General features: G+C 35.9%; 1 protein-coding gene across 1 annotated transcript; it reads right to left on the bottom strand.

The window, feature by feature from the left end:
• Positions 1–4,595: 4,595 nt before the first annotated feature.
• LOC132561401 (tubulin beta chain-like) lies at positions 4,596–14,731 on the bottom strand. Its single transcript, XM_060226129.1, has 4 exons — positions 14,630–14,731; positions 7,722–7,830; positions 6,638–6,993; positions 4,596–5,719 (listed from the first exon to the last, which is right to left on the bottom strand). The coding sequence occupies exons 1-4, from the start codon at positions 14,684–14,686 to the stop codon at positions 4,904–4,906; spliced, it is 1,338 nt and encodes a 445-aa protein (XP_060082112.1). The 5' UTR covers positions 14,687–14,731; the 3' UTR covers positions 4,596–4,903.
• Between the last annotated feature and the right edge of the window lie 2,865 nt (positions 14,732–17,596).

Genomic DNA, 17,596 nt, shown 5'->3' with positions numbered 1-17,596 from the left:
GATTGTAATGTCATATACCTGTTGCCAATAAAGTAAGGCTATGTGTTGGATTCTGGGCTGTCGTTCATTGCATTGCACCGAGTCATCAGACTTGCTGACTCATTACCGTATGGACGGAGGCGCAATGGAAACATACATCTTTGTTTACAAAAGGTAAAAACAGTACATGAAATTGGGTTGAGTTATGTTCTGTATTTAATGAGGATTTTTTGTTGTATGTGTTACGCCCTCCAACTTTGCAAAAATACCTTTTCCTTTTAGTCGAGACTCATTCAGTATCACTAAACCCCTCTCGAACATTTAACATTCGATATTCCTATGTGTCTTGTAACCTTTAAACTGTTCTGTCTATCTTACCACATTTTTTTTTATTTCTGTTATTCATCTACCCATTCTCCATTTTATCCAAACATACAAATGAAACGCTCCTTTCGTTCCCATCTCTCCCATTAATGACGCCTGATGGCTTCCCATATCTCCCTTACCACGCCTAATAAATAATTTAACCTCTGTTACCACAGTCAGAGAAATTTGGGAATCTCTTCTACAATGTCAAGTAAACATTGCAATCTCTCATACCACGCCCACCATACCCAGTAAATACCACAATCTCTCTTACCACGACCACTGAATACCACAATCTCTTCTATCACGCTCATTAAATACTATAATCTCTGTTACCATGCCAAGTTAATACTACAATATCTCTCATCACGCCGAGTCTCTCCTACCGCGTCTATTCAATACAATTGTCTTTCTTACTTTCTTACATCGGATTAAAAACTTCTGTCTCTTTGTCTCATTTTCTCATTTACCCTCCCTTTACCAGATATTTCGTTTATAAATACCCTTCCTCTACTTCCATATCCTTTAACTTTAATTTCTAGTCTACCTTTATGAAATATCACCATACTTTACTCATTTATTCTTTCACTTCCTGCAAATCACTGCTATCCACCAGCTACATCCATTTACTATATATTCTATCCTCCAACTACGAATATTTGCCACAGTCTGTTTTGTACTACCCTCCTAATTCTCTTATTTTATTCTGCGCATGTCTACTATCTACACAAATTAAACACGGTGAAGTATTGCTTCCATATGAAACACATGTATTACTTCTTTCCTTTTCCACCACTATCCTTTCATCACATCCACTTTCCCCTTGTTTAGATCTGTCTTTACTCTTATCTCACAAGCCATGTCCTTCTCAAACACGCGCCATTTCCACCAGAATCCACATCACAGATATTCACCACCTTCGGCCTCTTTTACTCTTTTAAATCATTACCAAACACATTTATGTCTCCCAACCCATCTTACACCATACGAATTCACCTCCATTTGCATAGATACCTAGATTGATTCCTACCTGTCCTCAATCACCTGCACGTCCTCGCTTAATAGCACCAGTGCTTGCCATACGTAGACATGGACAATTTTGCCAACGAGCGAGGCATCATCCACCAATTCGTTAAACGAGCAAATAACGTTACTTTTACATTAATATTAACATTATCATTAACATATAGTATATATCTGGGATTACTTACGTTTGTTGTATATTGTATTTTTACCTTATATCGAATGATTGAATTAAAATAAAGAGTCTAGTACAAATGATTCATTCGTAATTCTTCAATTAAAATATCCATACATTTAATTAAAAACATTTCAATGTCAAAATGGTTTTGAAGTAGTAGGCAGTTTGTCATTGACGACAGAAAGTAGCATCCTCTTTTAATATCAATCTGAAAGACATGACGTTAAAAATGACCCATATCGTTTTAAACACCTGTCATGTCCACGGAAGATACTTAAAGCTGTACTGTTATGGACTTAATTTGATTTTAATCAAATTTAGTCTGTCACTTGAGAGTATATATAATTCTAGGTAGTATACCTAAATATTTAAAGCGACTAGCTGTATGTCTGAATACGTGTAACAATGTCTGAGTATGTGTTAATATCTAAGGCGTGCATACATTAATCATTGAAAGCACGGCACATTAACCAGGGTTTACATAAGAATAATACTTATTAACAATTGTTTTTTTTTCATCTTATGGCACATTTATAATGTTACATATTTCGTTATGCTAATGTCGTATTTAAACTATGATGCTTGAAAACTCTGCCCTCGGGAAAACCTGTTGATATTTTTACTTGTTTTTTGCGTTTGGAGTTCAAGCATGACGTAAAACATTCTTCTCTTCCCTGAAAACGTAGATTTGCCTATGGCATATCGTATGAATCACAAAAAGAGAGATGTGATTCTAGTGACCACAAGCAGTATGTCATTGAACTTTGTTATTTTACTACGTACAATACATGTTTACGAGAAATAACCTAACAATGCTCCCTGACATTTATCAAGTTACTTTCGCTCTTTTGGAGGGTGACACACTGTGTTTATAATAATGTGTTACACTTAAAAGACACGATATATACAGCATTTCATGGTATTTTGATCCTTACACCTGTGGCATTTCTGGAGAAATATGATGTAGTTACAAATGCATTATCAACGCTTGTGACAAAGTTAACACGTACATAAACGATTGTTATAAACGATATGAAATGTATTTCATATAGAACCGTTAAGTTGTACGGTACTTCCGCTGAAAAGGGTATTAGCTAAATTAAAACAAAGCATATGCTATGTATGATTAATTATAGCTAATCTAGTAATATCAGGGATCCGGCAGCCTACAAATTACTAATTACAAGGCAGAGAGAGGTAACTGTAGTTGACATTCATAAACGGTAGTCAAGTTCAACGATTTCTTTGCATTTCATATATTGATTTTGTTTTCAATATGCTCCACAGTTCTGATCCCTAGTGTCGTTTAAGTGTCCTAAAAGGTTAAATCTGCAGTATGATAGAGTGGCTGCATAAACGTAACTCATAGGTGTGCTTAAAATAGTATCTTATCTTGGAATTGATTGATGAAATTTATATTTGTAAGTGAGTGCTACACTCTGTAATTTAGTTCAGTTGCACATAAATGCGGTAATATGTCAATTTGTATACTGAATAAAATTTTCACAAACCTCAAACAATTCAACTAACAGTTAATAATGTGCTTGCATTTTTTCTTTCCTTTGTTTTAAAAGTGCATTTATAGATAAAAACATAATAACTAACAAGAATTTAAAAAATACAAACTTGACATGAGGTTTGTAATATTTATATTTAGAGATGAGTAATACCAGTATAGTCAGCGAAAAGCCGGATGATTAATTTTATAACATTTTATGTAATTTAAGATCAATATCTCAAACTATAAGAGTTGATTAACACATAAGCGTGACAGAATAAAAAAGTATCATTTTCAAAATCATACATGTCGGCAGCATGGCTTTCTTTCCCTTTTTTTATCAAACATTAAACATATCATTGTAATTTACTCTTTTACTCTCACACAATTGATAGATATTCTTTTCTTTTCACTTTTATTGAAAAATGTTCAAGAATCTTATACATGCGTAAGCTTCAGAACCTCCACTGACTCAATATCAAATGTGTATAAAATGCTAGCCATTAGACATTATAAAGATATGTTTGTTTATCGTTATATTAGATTATGTGACGAAGTTACCATTTGTAATGCTTGCAACGTTTCGCAAGAGCTCGAATTATTTTTTATTTTATTGTCGTTCAATATGATTGACTATTTGTAAATTTCTGTATAGTACATATATTTGCAAAAAGGTCAGATGTTCGCATTTGTAATTCAATTCGAAAAGTATTTGCTTCTAACCGAAACGTGACTCACAATTATACATAGCCTAGCATATACACATTACGGACACTAATTGACTGTCGACATGGCAAATTATACAGGCTGGATGTTTATATACAGGCTATTTTTGCGATGTAGGCCGAACATTACCTCTGAATATAACATGCGTTATATAACTGTTAAATCATAAGTTATATAAGGTATTCATAAGTATGCATATAAACACAATCATAACACGAATATGTTAATGCAAGGTAGTTCAATATAATTCATCAATTTTCTTTGGTGTTGAAATCATCGTATCACCTGTAAATGTGCAAAACTATATTCGATCAATACATTATAGGCGTCAGAACGAAACACCAAAGGTGACTTTGGATGACTAACTTTATTCGAAGTAAGATGATGTTCCACAGATAAAGGCAATCGTGAGTTTTTCTGAAACATTAATTCTAAAAAGTAAGCAAATACTTGTAGATTCTTAATATATGTTTACTTTAATCTGACATCAATTAATGTCATTTTGACGTTTTGTTGTATAGATTTCTAATTATTACTACTTAATGAGCATCGCCAAGCTTGTTCACATGACCCTTTTAAACATAAGACATTAAGTATGCTTGACAACGTTAATAAGAAATTCATATTTTGACTAGTTTTATGATCTTAAGAAATTTTATGTTGACACTGTTTGGCGATCCTTTGCAATTTACGAAACAAATGTCGGAATGTTTTATAAATATTTCACGTGTAGATTAAAAGACATTATCTAGTGTTTTTGTTCTTTATTGAATTTAAATCCTGACATAGAAATAAAAAAAACTAAAGAACAACACAGCCAGGTAGTAAACGTTCAATATTTATCTTAACAACATATTTATAAAATTCACAATATTAACAGTGAACAATTTTAATGAATATATTGTAAGATGTTTCACCCGAAACAAGAACAATTATTGAACAATTAAAAATGGTATTGTTATAAATAGATGTGACATTATATTTTAACATGTAAAAGAAGAAAACAACATTAAGGCGCACACCAGCAAGGCAGTGTCATTGTAAAATGTCATAGTTGATAACCAGTCTTTAATGATCTTATATCAAAATGAATTAATTAGTATAATAAAGACAATGTTCGTATCAAGCATATTTCACTCGTCGTCAATATCTTCCTCCTCATCATATTCCTCTTCATCGTCAACAGAGGCATCTTGGTATTGCTGATACTCAGACACCAAATCGTTCATATTTGATTCCGCCTCTGTGAACTCCATTTCGTCCATACCCTCACCAGTATACCAATGAAGGAAAGCTTTACGACGGAACATGGCTGTAAATTGTTCCGAAATCCGTTGGAAAATCTCTTGTATGGCTGTCGTGTTGCCGATGAAGGTGCCCGACATTTTCAGACCATGAGGTGGAACGTCGCACACTGCTGTCTTCACGTTGTTAGGGATCCACTCGACAAAGTAACTGCTGTTTTTGGTCTGGATATTCAACAGCTGTTCGTCTACCTCTTTCATTGACATGCGCCCTCTAAACATGGCTGCCACGGTAAGGTAGCGCCCATGCCGAGGATCACAGGCTACCATCATGTTTTTTGCGTCGAACATCTGTTGTGTAAGTTCAGGAACAGAGAGTGCTCTATACTGTTGGCTTCCTCGTGATGTGAGAGGGGCGAAACCTGGCATAAAGAAGTGAAGACGGGGGAAAGGCACCATGTTGACGGCAAGTTTTCGTAGGTCGGCGTTCAGTTGCCCAGGAAACCTAAGACATGTCGTTAGTCCTGACATCGTTGCGGACACCAGATGGTTTAAATCCCCATAAGTTGGCGTGGTCAGTTTTAAGGTCCGGAAACAAATATCGTAGAGGGCCTCATTATCGATACAGAATGTTTCGTCTGTGTTCTCCACGAGTTGGTGAACAGATAGTGTAGCATTGTAAGGCTCTACAACTGTGTCTGACACCTGGTAAAACAAATATGTGTTTTGTTATTTGGATAATACATATATTACCACTAATAATATTAGTTTTAAGTATTTATCACCATTAATCTTTCACTATTTGACTGAAGCGTATATTTGTTTATAATAGCAAGGTAAGGGCTCTCATAGGCTATGCCTGATGCCAATTCCTTTTGTCATAAAAATCATGAGAATAAAATATTCTGAAACAATAATAATATTTATTGTCAGCGTACTTTTAATGGAAAATTAAAGTATTTCTGGGGTGTTACATTGTGTGCAAAGATAGGTTTTAACTGTCACATCGTAAACATGAAACAACTGTTGTTTAAAGATATTTGGAATTCCTCTCAAACATTCAATATCTCCACATGTTGTTGTGAGGACACATTGGTAAAAACATTAAGCAAAGACATTCTTGGTGATTGGACATCAAAAAAAGTCTATATTTCTGTATTACACTTGCAAGTCAAGTCAGTTTGTTAAGCATTTCTATGTCCCATGTTCACGCATATACAATATTAATGGTGCTATTTATCACTATGATCTAATCAACTTAATTGGCCAATTGCACTTCACTATACTTTACTCTATACATATTTCTTAAGGACGATAGAGTGTAGCTTTTTATACATGTATTACTAGTAAAACTCCATGAGAAGATCCATGAGAGGGATACTTGACTAAAACGTTATGTAGATATCCAGAAGATTGTCAAAATGGACTATAAATGTTTATGGTTTACATTATATTTATGATGGGATCTCCCGAAGTTACTTTAACAATACTGATTACAAAGAAGATGCCATGATACAACACCATAACACCGTATCGCAAGGGCGTATAATGCTAGGCATATGCTTTCGGTATGTTGTTACCCAAAAAAGAGACCCTTAAAGACGTTTGGAAATATACAATTACCTTGGGCGACGGCATGACCGAAAATGTGTTCATGATCCTGTCGGGATATTCCTCACGGATTTTACTGATCAGAAGAGTGCCCATTCCTGAACCTGTACCTCCTCCCAAAGAATGAGCCAACTGAAAGCCTTGTAAGCAGTCACATGTTTCACACTCCCGACGAATAACGTCCAATACCGAATCCACCAATTCAGCACCCTCTGTGTAGTGACCTTTGGCCCAATTGTTACCGGCTCCTGACTGGCCAAACACGAAGTTGTCAGGCCGGAATAGTTGCCCTAATGTCCCCGAGCGGATCGAGTCCATGGTGCCAGGTTCCAAGTCTAACAGAACAGCACGAGGGACATATTTGCCACCTACATAGACGAGAAATAGAGAAATAGTTACAAAAATGTAAACTGTATTTGAATGGTAGGATATAATGATTGTTGTTTTATATATTATATATATTTATATATATATCAACTTTCATGAGGGATCCGCAATTAATGTTCTTTCTGTATCAGATTTTATTAAACAGGTAATAGAAGATGTAACACTTGAGATCAGTTTCATAGAATGAAAATAGATTCAAACTTCAAAATTCATTTTAACATGATTTATTTGACAAAATCGGAGACAGCCTTTTTATTGAGCCATTTTCACATCATTTCGTAACGTCATCGTCCTTATTATTCTGATTGGTGTAGACAATGGAAAGTGCTCCCGGATATATTACACTAGTCATATATGTAAATATATTACATCTCGAGTTCAGTGGATCACAGGCAAATTACACACATCAAACATAAATATGAACAAGTGATTCCTACCATAAACTGTAATTTTTGTCATGTTAACACACAGATCCAAACTTAATGAGTACGACTTTCATGTCAAGTCCTTAGCTGGTCTCTACACACTGCCATAGCAAATGTGTTGCCTCCCTCTTTCACAATAATTCAAATTAAGATATTTTCATAATTATATCATCGTTCTAGTTATGATATTAATTTTGTTTCTCTAATCAGACTGATAAACACAATTTGGCAGATGACCTAAGGATGTGATGCGTTTTATCTGAGAATCTGAGATGTCCACTTACCACAAGCTTCACTGAAGTAGACGTTGATTCTCTCCAGCTGGACATCCATGTCACCATGGTACATTCCCACGGGATCTATCCCGTGCTCGTCGGAGATGACCTCCCAAAACTGATACAATAAAAACAAATCCCATTAAATTTCATTTGTTTTTTGTCTTACATGCTAGGATAGACCGGTCGGTTTATTGAGTATATAGTGAATCATATATATATTGTCACCTTTTCCTGCAGTTATGGTTAACTGTCATAGCTTTGTCACGTATATGTAACATCTAAATGCAGTATGTATGTGTAACTTCTTGAATAAAGTCATGAAAAACACCAGTTTAATTGATAGATTTCAACAGCAACATTAGATGTCGCTCAAACCAATATTGTTTAAAAAAAACAAAAACACAAAAACACACAAGAAAAAGTTAAGTTAGCATTTTTAAACAATTTTCTTTATATTATCACTTGCGAATCGTCATTAACTATATATATATATCGCATTGACAACACAACTGATGTTGGTTTTTTAACAGTATCGATACTATAACGAAATTTCCAAATAAAATGTACACAGAATGTGATGATATGAGATTCGTTCAGAGATACAACTTAAAAATACAAAACAAATCAAAGAGTTCCTGAATTTCGTAACCATCTTGCAGTCCATCTGAATTTCATACAATATCTATGTATGGAATGGAGTCGAAACCAAAACACAGAAATATCTAACGAAGAAGTAAGAAGGCGTATGTGTGTTCCAAATTATTGACCTCTCAATGAATGGATCAATTATATATGTAGCTAAGGCCTTATTCACTTTAAAAAGTAATCATTAAGACCTTAGATTACATAACGTTCTATATGCAGCTGGCCTATCTGAATCCTTCAGAAAACACTTTATCACGGAAGGAGGTACAGAACAGCCCTACTTGTCACTACTCGTTTGTCTAGTTTTAACATAGCAAAGATGTTTGTTGATTATAAGCGCAAATGACATATACAAACATTTTTATCGTTTTGATTACACAATTTTAGTTTCGACTAAAATGTTTATTGCCATAAAGTGGTTATCATGACAATCTGACTTGTAGTGACGTATTATGTAAATTTCATCCGATTGTTCAATTTTGTCAGATAGGATGGATGTTGGACGTGTTAGATGCTCATTGGCATGGCTGGTGGTTCCGTTGTTGTTTAACATGTTCCTATTTGAGAACGCAGATCCATTAAATTTTAATGTATTCACGTACATTCCATCCAATAAGAAACCTACTCTTTACATTGCTCGACACCATTTTCAACGTCTATTCAATTTCCTGGTTCGAGATTTCATCTTAAAATAAAGCTAGCTGCTAATTAAAAAGAACATCATCTTCTACTGTTCCGAATGGAGAATGTACCACACTTATGACTAAGCTAGCGAAATACACGTGCAAGCTCTTTAACTTGTATAAAAACTCGTCTCGGTTTTCTTCAATTATCAACCGTTAATGTTTCAAGTGCATGTTCTTGATGTTGCGATCGAAGTTGCATGTACAATGTAAACATAACTCCGCTGTACATGGTAGCGCACGTCTCATCTTCGTCTACAGAGGCAGGACAGCGTGGCTAGTCTTGTAACATAAATTATACCCGGCGTTAACTGCAAAGCACGTGTAGTTTAAGATAGTAAAGCGTCCACATTCCTATCATTGCCGAAAATATGTTTATCACGTACCTATCAGGGTTGAAGGGTTACCAAGGAGATTTATTTATGTGCGTTGTGATGAGGACGGATAGTTGTTGCAAACCATCCAACGTTGCATTAAATAATATACGGGAAAACAGGAGGCATAGTAACATCAGAACAATTCCAAATACATACAAATACATGTTTTAATGATCCTGTGTAGCTTTATGAACGATTTTTGATAAATCATTCATTACTTTTAGTTTCACTTTATCTTCAATTTATGTTATTTCACTCTCCTAACGTTAGTACATAGAACAGTTAATTCATTGTCAATGATAGTAATGACAATATGCCAGTGGTCATGTAATCTGTCCCTCTGTACGTTGTACCGTATAATAGATATAATTCAGTTGTATATTTCATGTTATTGGTTGTATTTGTATTATATATCACAAGTTTATTCTAGTTTGATTGAATTTGAATCTGGATTTTAATCATGTTGACATGTTGATATTTATTGTCCTTTTTTATTAGTAGTATTCCTGTGTTCATTTATGTTTTGTTTAAAAATGCAATTCAATTCGTATTTTTGTCTCCTTTAGGTAAATCCAAGTGGAATGAAACATATCACATGGTATTGGACGAGCTACTTGAGTGTGGTTTATGCGACAGTAGGATAAAAATACATCAATGAAAACATATGTTATATGTATCGTGATTATAAACACAAAGAAACTGCTAATACGAGACTAACAACAGCCGTAATTAACATATGTCGTTCATTAATTCCAACAGTCTGAATATACCACATCATTTTATATACATACCATATGGTATTGATTATAGTATTACTTTTAGACGAAAACTATTTTATTGTGCTGGCGACACTGGCTAAGTCTGTCGCCCAAAATAACATGTAGATATGGAAATAATCAGAGACATGTAAATTTCGTTACGAATCGGAAATGTTTCATAAAGTAGATTTAAATCGTAAGCACAAGTCTATTTTAATTTGTTTGTAGTGTTTCTAATTCAGTCTCCTTTTTCCGAAATAGCCGAGATTTTGCATGGGTATTAAGTAAGTTAAATTGAATTAACCATATAAAACTATAAATTCTAGCAGCTTGGTTTTAACAATAGGCTTTGTGGTGTTATTTTGTCGAATGACTTTTTTTATTATAACGTAAAAAAAAATTCACACGAACTTGGAATGGTGAAGCTATTTGCAAACTACTCACATGGCTAAGAATAATGTTACTATGCGGCCAAATCATACTGTGGTATTTTAGCTGATCTATCAGACAACATTCTGGAATACCTTTTTAGATCTATTGATAGATCTCTACTGATGATATATAGTCAATATTTGATTTAAGTTTTCCTCCTACACACGTAACTCCTCGTCTGTTTCGCACCATTATATCTTCCTATTTCGATATATTTTTCTTCTCCTTGTACAATATAAAAAATTCCATTCAAACACTAAGACATCGATACTGGTGAATATTCTGATATCTATCTACACAACTATTGTAAACGAGCTCATGTGTAAAATATCAGAAATAATCATAACTGATAAACAATTTACAGATAAAATGTCAGTCTTCAATAGTGCTTTGTCACTTCAAAAATAATTTAACTAGTTAAAGTTTATTTGATATTTGAATGTTAACTACATAAAAAGCATACATTGTTTGTTGTTCTTGCTTTGATGATAAGAAAGAGTCAAATTACCGTCTGTCGTGTGTCTTATCACAAAGAGGCAAAATTCGACACTTTTGTTGTTCCCTTTGATATGCTCACATTGAACCATATATAACCTTATCAGAAATCTTCATTAATGGGACCTGCACAACAATCCACTGGGGCTCGACGTCTTACTTTGTAACCCTGTTCTTTAACACCAATAAGTCACAGAAAGCAGGACATAACCAATTTCGTTTCTGCCGATCGTTAAAATATCAGCGAAAGAAGGAGTCTCACAAACATCACCGAAAGAATGAGTCTTACAAACATCAGCGAAAGAATGACTCTCACAAACATCACCTAAATAATGAGTCTCACAAACATCATCGAAAGAATGACTCTCACAAACATCACCGAAAGAATAACTCTCACAAACATCACCTAAAGAATGACTCTCACAAACATCACCTAAAGAATGACTCTCACAAACATCAGCGAAAGAATGAGTCTTACAAACATCAGCGAAAGAATGACTCTCACAAACATCATCGAAAGAATGACTCTCACAAACATCACCTAAATAATGAGTCTCACAAACATCATCGAAAGAATGACTCTCACAAACATCACCGAAAGAATAACTCTCACAAACATCACCTAAAGAATGACTCTCACAAACATCACCTAAAGAATGACTCTCACAAACATCACCGAAAGAATGACTCTCACAAACATCACCGAAAGAATGACTCTCACAAACATCACCGAAAGAATGAGTCTCACAAACATCACCGAAATAATGAGTCTCACAAACATCATCGAAAGAATGACTCTCACAAACATCACCGAAAGAATGACTCTCACAAACATCACCGAAATAATGACTCTCACAAACATCACCGAAATAATGACTCTCACAAACATCACCGTAATAATGAGTCTCACAAACATCACCGAAATAATGACTCGCACAAAACGTTTACGAATAATTGTTCTTGCTCTAAAATGTTAAACCCTTGAGAATATTACTGCTGAATGTTTATAAAAGTATTCTTATTGTGATGCATATTATACATGTAAGATCCTTAATTATTTTTTCATTTTATATGAGAATTTATGAAACAAGTCTTAAATATTTTCATTTCTGCGAGCCTTTCAGGCAGTTTTAGGACATTCCATCTGAAATAAAAATAAATTTGAAATATCTTTTGTCACATAACTCAAAAAGGTATATTTTGACAATTTTAAAGTAAAATTTCGAGGATTAAATCGAACGGGGCAGCCATTGTCTACTCCTAACGTTACGTTATTGTCCTTATAATGATATCACAATCGATGCTCCAGTATTTATTACACTGGAAAATATTACGCGAGGATTTCACAAGACAGCACACCGATTATGTTATTTTCAAAAAAAAATTCTTGTATTTTATCATATGTCAATGTGCCTTTGCGTTAGAGAAATGCGAGGTATTTTCGCGTCAAAATAGAATTACGATTACACGTGATTGAATGTTCCTCGCAGTAAGTAATATATATATATATATTTGTTCATTTAACTTCACTCATAGTCAGTTGAACACACGCAAATTTATGCCTTTTTATGATCATTAGAACGCTCATGACATTACGTTTAGTAAGTAGTACCAACGTGACTGCTCTTCTAGTCAGTTGAACGGTAGGAACAAAAGTGAATGCATTTTACATAAAGTCAGTTGTTCACACGAGACCACAATTCTAGTCACTAGTATACACATATGAATCTACTCGTACTAAGTAGTAGACACGTGAGAGTGCCCTTCGGTTGTTATAAACTGCATGTTATTAATACGATATCAATTATTGTTAATAGAGTGAGTAAATGCAGCGTCTCGTCATTTGGTGGTGTATGAGTCAGACCGCCAGATTTACACATCGCATGTAAATCGCTATCGGCACGTCTAACGTTAGGTACGAATGCTGGCACCATGACAGCTACGTACACTCCGCCACGTTTACACATAGATAAATGAAAGCGTATGTTACAGTAGTGTATTGACATCTAAACCCTACACGAGGCAAAGATCCGAACACTCCACATTTCAGATAGTGGATGTTCATGAAAAGCTTACACGTTTATGAGAAAATAAACCTGAAACATGTGTGATGCTGAACAGAAGCCACTAAGTTTCGTATGTAAAGTAAAAAAAAGCTTTGTCGTTGCTGTCGTGTCATGATGGTCACTGCAATTTGTGTTTAGTGTGTCAGAATTCCATGTTGTTTCGGTGTTATGTAAAAAGCAAATGAAATCTAACACTGTATGTTATTACGTTACCGTGAGAAAATCTAGAGATCGGACAGAATGTCAAAATCTAAATGGGTTGGTACACTAGCCCCATCATTTTATATCTAATACCTGCAATCTCCTTTAATATACTTTTCTGTACAGCTGCGCGTTAGTAAGATGCCTTGTCATTTACATAACACTACAGATGTAATGCCAAATATTTTGTGTTAATACCTAAAGAGTTCATTTAAATACCTCACTTTGTTTTCAGTGCCTATAGAATCCTTCCTATCCCTGCTTTGGGAGATAGTTGTAGGAACTGTGAAATCCTACTTATCAGGGCTCTAATTGGGAGATTGTTGTAGGAACTGTGAAATCCTACTTATCAGAACCCTCTTTAGGACATTATTGTAGGAACTGTGAAATACTACTTATCATGACCCTATTTGGGAGATTATTTTAGGTACTGTAAAATTCCAGCTCTTAAGACCCTACCCTGAAAATTATTTTAGGAACTATTAAGTCTTGCGTTCTTGTCAGCGTCTACTTGAGGGACAATTACCTGAGCTCAGACGATACTTTTTATAATCTTTGGTCTCAGAGAATACCATTAAAATGTCCCTATTCTGGAAATATTTCGATATCTACATTTTGATAATGATATAATTATACCTCACACAGTCGATAAGTTGTTGCTACCTTCAAATTCAAGCATGCTAACTAACTACTTTGCATGTCTACAGATGATATATTATCAGCTCTGTGATATATTACGAGCTGGTAACCGCTACAAACGATGTACTGAATACTGCCCTATATTTAGTTCAGGTAACTACCAACGCTGTCATATAATAGTATGTGGTAACCGTATATATTACCTTATCGATGTGTGTCTGCAGAAGACATACTGTCAGTACGGTCATATATTAAGATCTGGTAACTATCTTACTTCTATTATCAGTGTGTGTATGTCTAAAAAAGACATACCGTCATACATTATGATCTGGTAACCATTCCTATTACTTTACCACTGTGTGTCTACAGAATGCATTCTGTCATATATTAAGATCTGGTAACTATCTTACTTATATTACCAGTGTGTGTGTCAACAAAAGCCATACCGTCATATATTAAGATATGTAACCATCCCTATTACTTTACCACTGTGTGTCTACAGAAGGCATTCTGTCAGCACGATCATATATTAAGATAGGTAACCATCCCTATTACCTTAACACTATGTGTCCTCAGAAGATATACTGTCAGCACTATATAAGTATTTTGATATCCTACCTTGGATCCTATCTGGTTGCCGCATTGCCCCGCTTGTATGTGTACTATTTCCCTCATGTTTGCTGTTCCGGCCCAACTGCTGTATCAAGTAAGTTATTCTGTCTACATCCCTAACCCGTGCACCGCCTGGTATATTCATACGTAAACGTCAAGAAAATAGTTCCTCATATACACATAGGAACAAATGTATTTGTATCGTACTCAATTCCTTCATTTTAATGAATGATACTCCAAATCAAGCATCGGTCAAATTTTCTATTCAGCCAATAATGAGATGATCTAATACAACATTATAGGAAAAGGGTTTCTCAGCTAAGACACAAAAATGTTTGTTATACAATGAAAAAAAAAGATTGTGAATGAAATATTTCTGGGAACGTTAATACATACAAAAACAGGAGCTTTCCCATCAATGAACCCTACAGATATAGTCAGGACTAACTCCGAACTTAATACAGTTATCTGACGTTGATGTTCATTATACTGTAATGGATAGCATATCATTTCAAAGACCACAATAGATAATGATGGCAATTTGCGATATGATTCCTGAAAGCAATGACAACAAAATTTATGTCCGAAAACCTTGAATTTTTTTAATGTAAAATCTTGATCCATAATAGCGTAAGTTATCTAAGTTCAAACAGAAACTTTTACATGAATTTCTTCTAAATCTCGCAATGTTCTTAACAGTAAAGGTTTTTTAATGAAGACGAAAAAAATCGTTGTGCAGGAACCATTCTACCGAAACAAATTTGACAGTGAAAACAATTAAAGTTATGGTACAGAAATAGATAGGTAATGACTATATAGACCTACTAAGTGCTGCTATATGTACCCATCCCCATTCGTTTTAGCAGAAGGCAATGTCATATATATGGTTTCAATCGTTCGTTTGTCTGTAAAACAATGCAGCAAGACGTTAAAAAAATCTTTACGAAATGTGTTCTCACACTGATATGCCCAAGCGATATAAATTGTATTGTGGAGAGATTTCTTCATTGTCGTTTCTGATGAGCTTGAATACGTAGTAATAAAGTGAATAAGGCAACTACAGGAATAAAGTGGGAAAAAAATATCCTTCCATTCATCAAGGGTTAGATATGTTAATATATATATATAAATACAAAGTTCAATTAGATGAGAACATTGTGTATCGTTTAGATATATAAACATACTTGTTGGCCTTTTATGTTTACATATAAATACATATATACACATACACGAAAGCAGTTATCAAACTAATCCAAGCGACCTTTATTTATCGTTGATAGGCTGGAGTTTTTTTACATTGTTTCTAGGAGTGACCGACAATACGGCTTACAGCATGGTTAGTGAGAGGACGAGTGACATCTACATCGATATCATGAGGATGAGATTGGAAGAGGATATCTACTTTTACATGTGGGACAACAGAACGGCCCCATCTGAGATTGACGAGATTGAGCTGAGACCAGTAAGGAGGAAACCCTGAAGATCAGTACAAACCCTGGCCAGAGATAGGTGATAATAAGTTAACAGTCTGAAGATCAGTACAGATCCTGGTCACAGGTAGACGGTACTGGGTTAACAGTCTGAAGATCAGTGCAGATCTTGGGCAGAGGTAGGCGGTACTGAGTCACCAATCTGAAGACCAGTGCAGATCCTGGGCAAAGGTAGGCGGTACTGAGTCACCAATCTGGTGATCAGTGCAGATCCTGGGCAAAGGTAGGCGGTACTGAGTCACCAATCTGAAGATCAGTACAGATCCTGGGCAAAGGTAGGCGGTACTGAGTCACCAATCTGGTGATCAGTGCAGATCCTGGGCAAAGGTAGGCAGAACTGAGTCACCAATCTGGTGATCAGTGCAGATCCTGGGCAAAGGTAGGGGGTACTGAGTCACCAATCTGAAGATCAGTGCAGATCCTGGGCAAAGGTAGGCGGTACTGAGTCACCAATCTGAAGATCAGTGCAGATCCTGGGCAAAGGTAGGCGGTACTGAGTCATCAATCTGAAGATCAGTGCAGATCCTGGTCACAGGTAGGCGGTACTGAGTTAACAGTCTGAAGATCAGTGCAGATCTTGGGCAGAGGTAGGCGGTACTGAGTCACCAATCTGAAGACCAGTGCAGATCCTGGGCAAAGGTAGGCGGTACTGAGTCACCAATCTGGTGATCAGTACAGATCCTGGGCAAAGGTAGGCGGTACTGAGTCACCAATCTGGTGATCAGTGCAGATCCTGGGCAAAGGTAGGCGGTACTGAGTCACCAATCTGGTGATCAGTGCAGATCCTGGGCAAAGGTAGGCGGTACTGAGTCACCAATCTGAAGATCAGTGCAGATCCTGGGCAAAGGTAGGCGGTACTGAGTCATCAATCTGAAGATCAGTGCAGATCCTGGGCAAAGGTAGGCGGTACTGAGTCACCAATCTGGTGATCAGTGCAGATCCTGGGCAAAGGTAGGCGGTACTGAGTCACCAATCTGAAGATCAGTACAGATCCTGGGCAAAGGTAGGCGGTACTGAGTCACCAATCTGAAGATCAGTGCAGATCCTGGGCAAAGGTAGGCGGTACTGAGTCATCAATCTGAAGATCAGTACAAACTCTGGAAAGATGTAGGCGTACGGTGTTATCAGTCTGAAGATCAGTGCAGATCCTGGCCAGAGGAAGGCGGTACTGAGTCATCAATCTGAAGATCAGTGCAGATCCCGGGCAAAGGTAGGCGGTACTGAGTCACCAATCTGGTGATCAGTGCAGATCCTGGGCAAAGGTAGGCGGTACTGAGTCACCAATCTGAAGATCAGTACAGATCCTGGGCAAAGGTAGGCGGTACTGAGTCACCAATCTGAAGATCAGTGCAGATCCTGGGCAAAGGTAGGCGGTAGTGAGTCATCAATCTGAAGATCAGTACAAACTCTGGAAAGATGTAGGCGTACGGTGTTATCAGTCTGAAGATCAGTGCAGATCCTGGCCAGAGGAAGGCGGTACTGA

The sequence above is a fragment of the Ylistrum balloti genome, unplaced genomic scaffold (genome assembly GCF_031769215.1).
Source record: "Ylistrum balloti isolate Yb309-2 unplaced genomic scaffold, AGI_CSIRO_Ybal_v1 Utg369668, whole genome shotgun sequence".
Classification (NCBI taxonomy): Eukaryota; Metazoa; Mollusca; class Bivalvia; order Pectinida; family Pectinidae; genus Ylistrum; species Ylistrum balloti.
The sequence above is the reverse complement of the archived record's forward strand: the minus strand, read 5'-3'. Positions and strand labels throughout refer to the sequence as shown.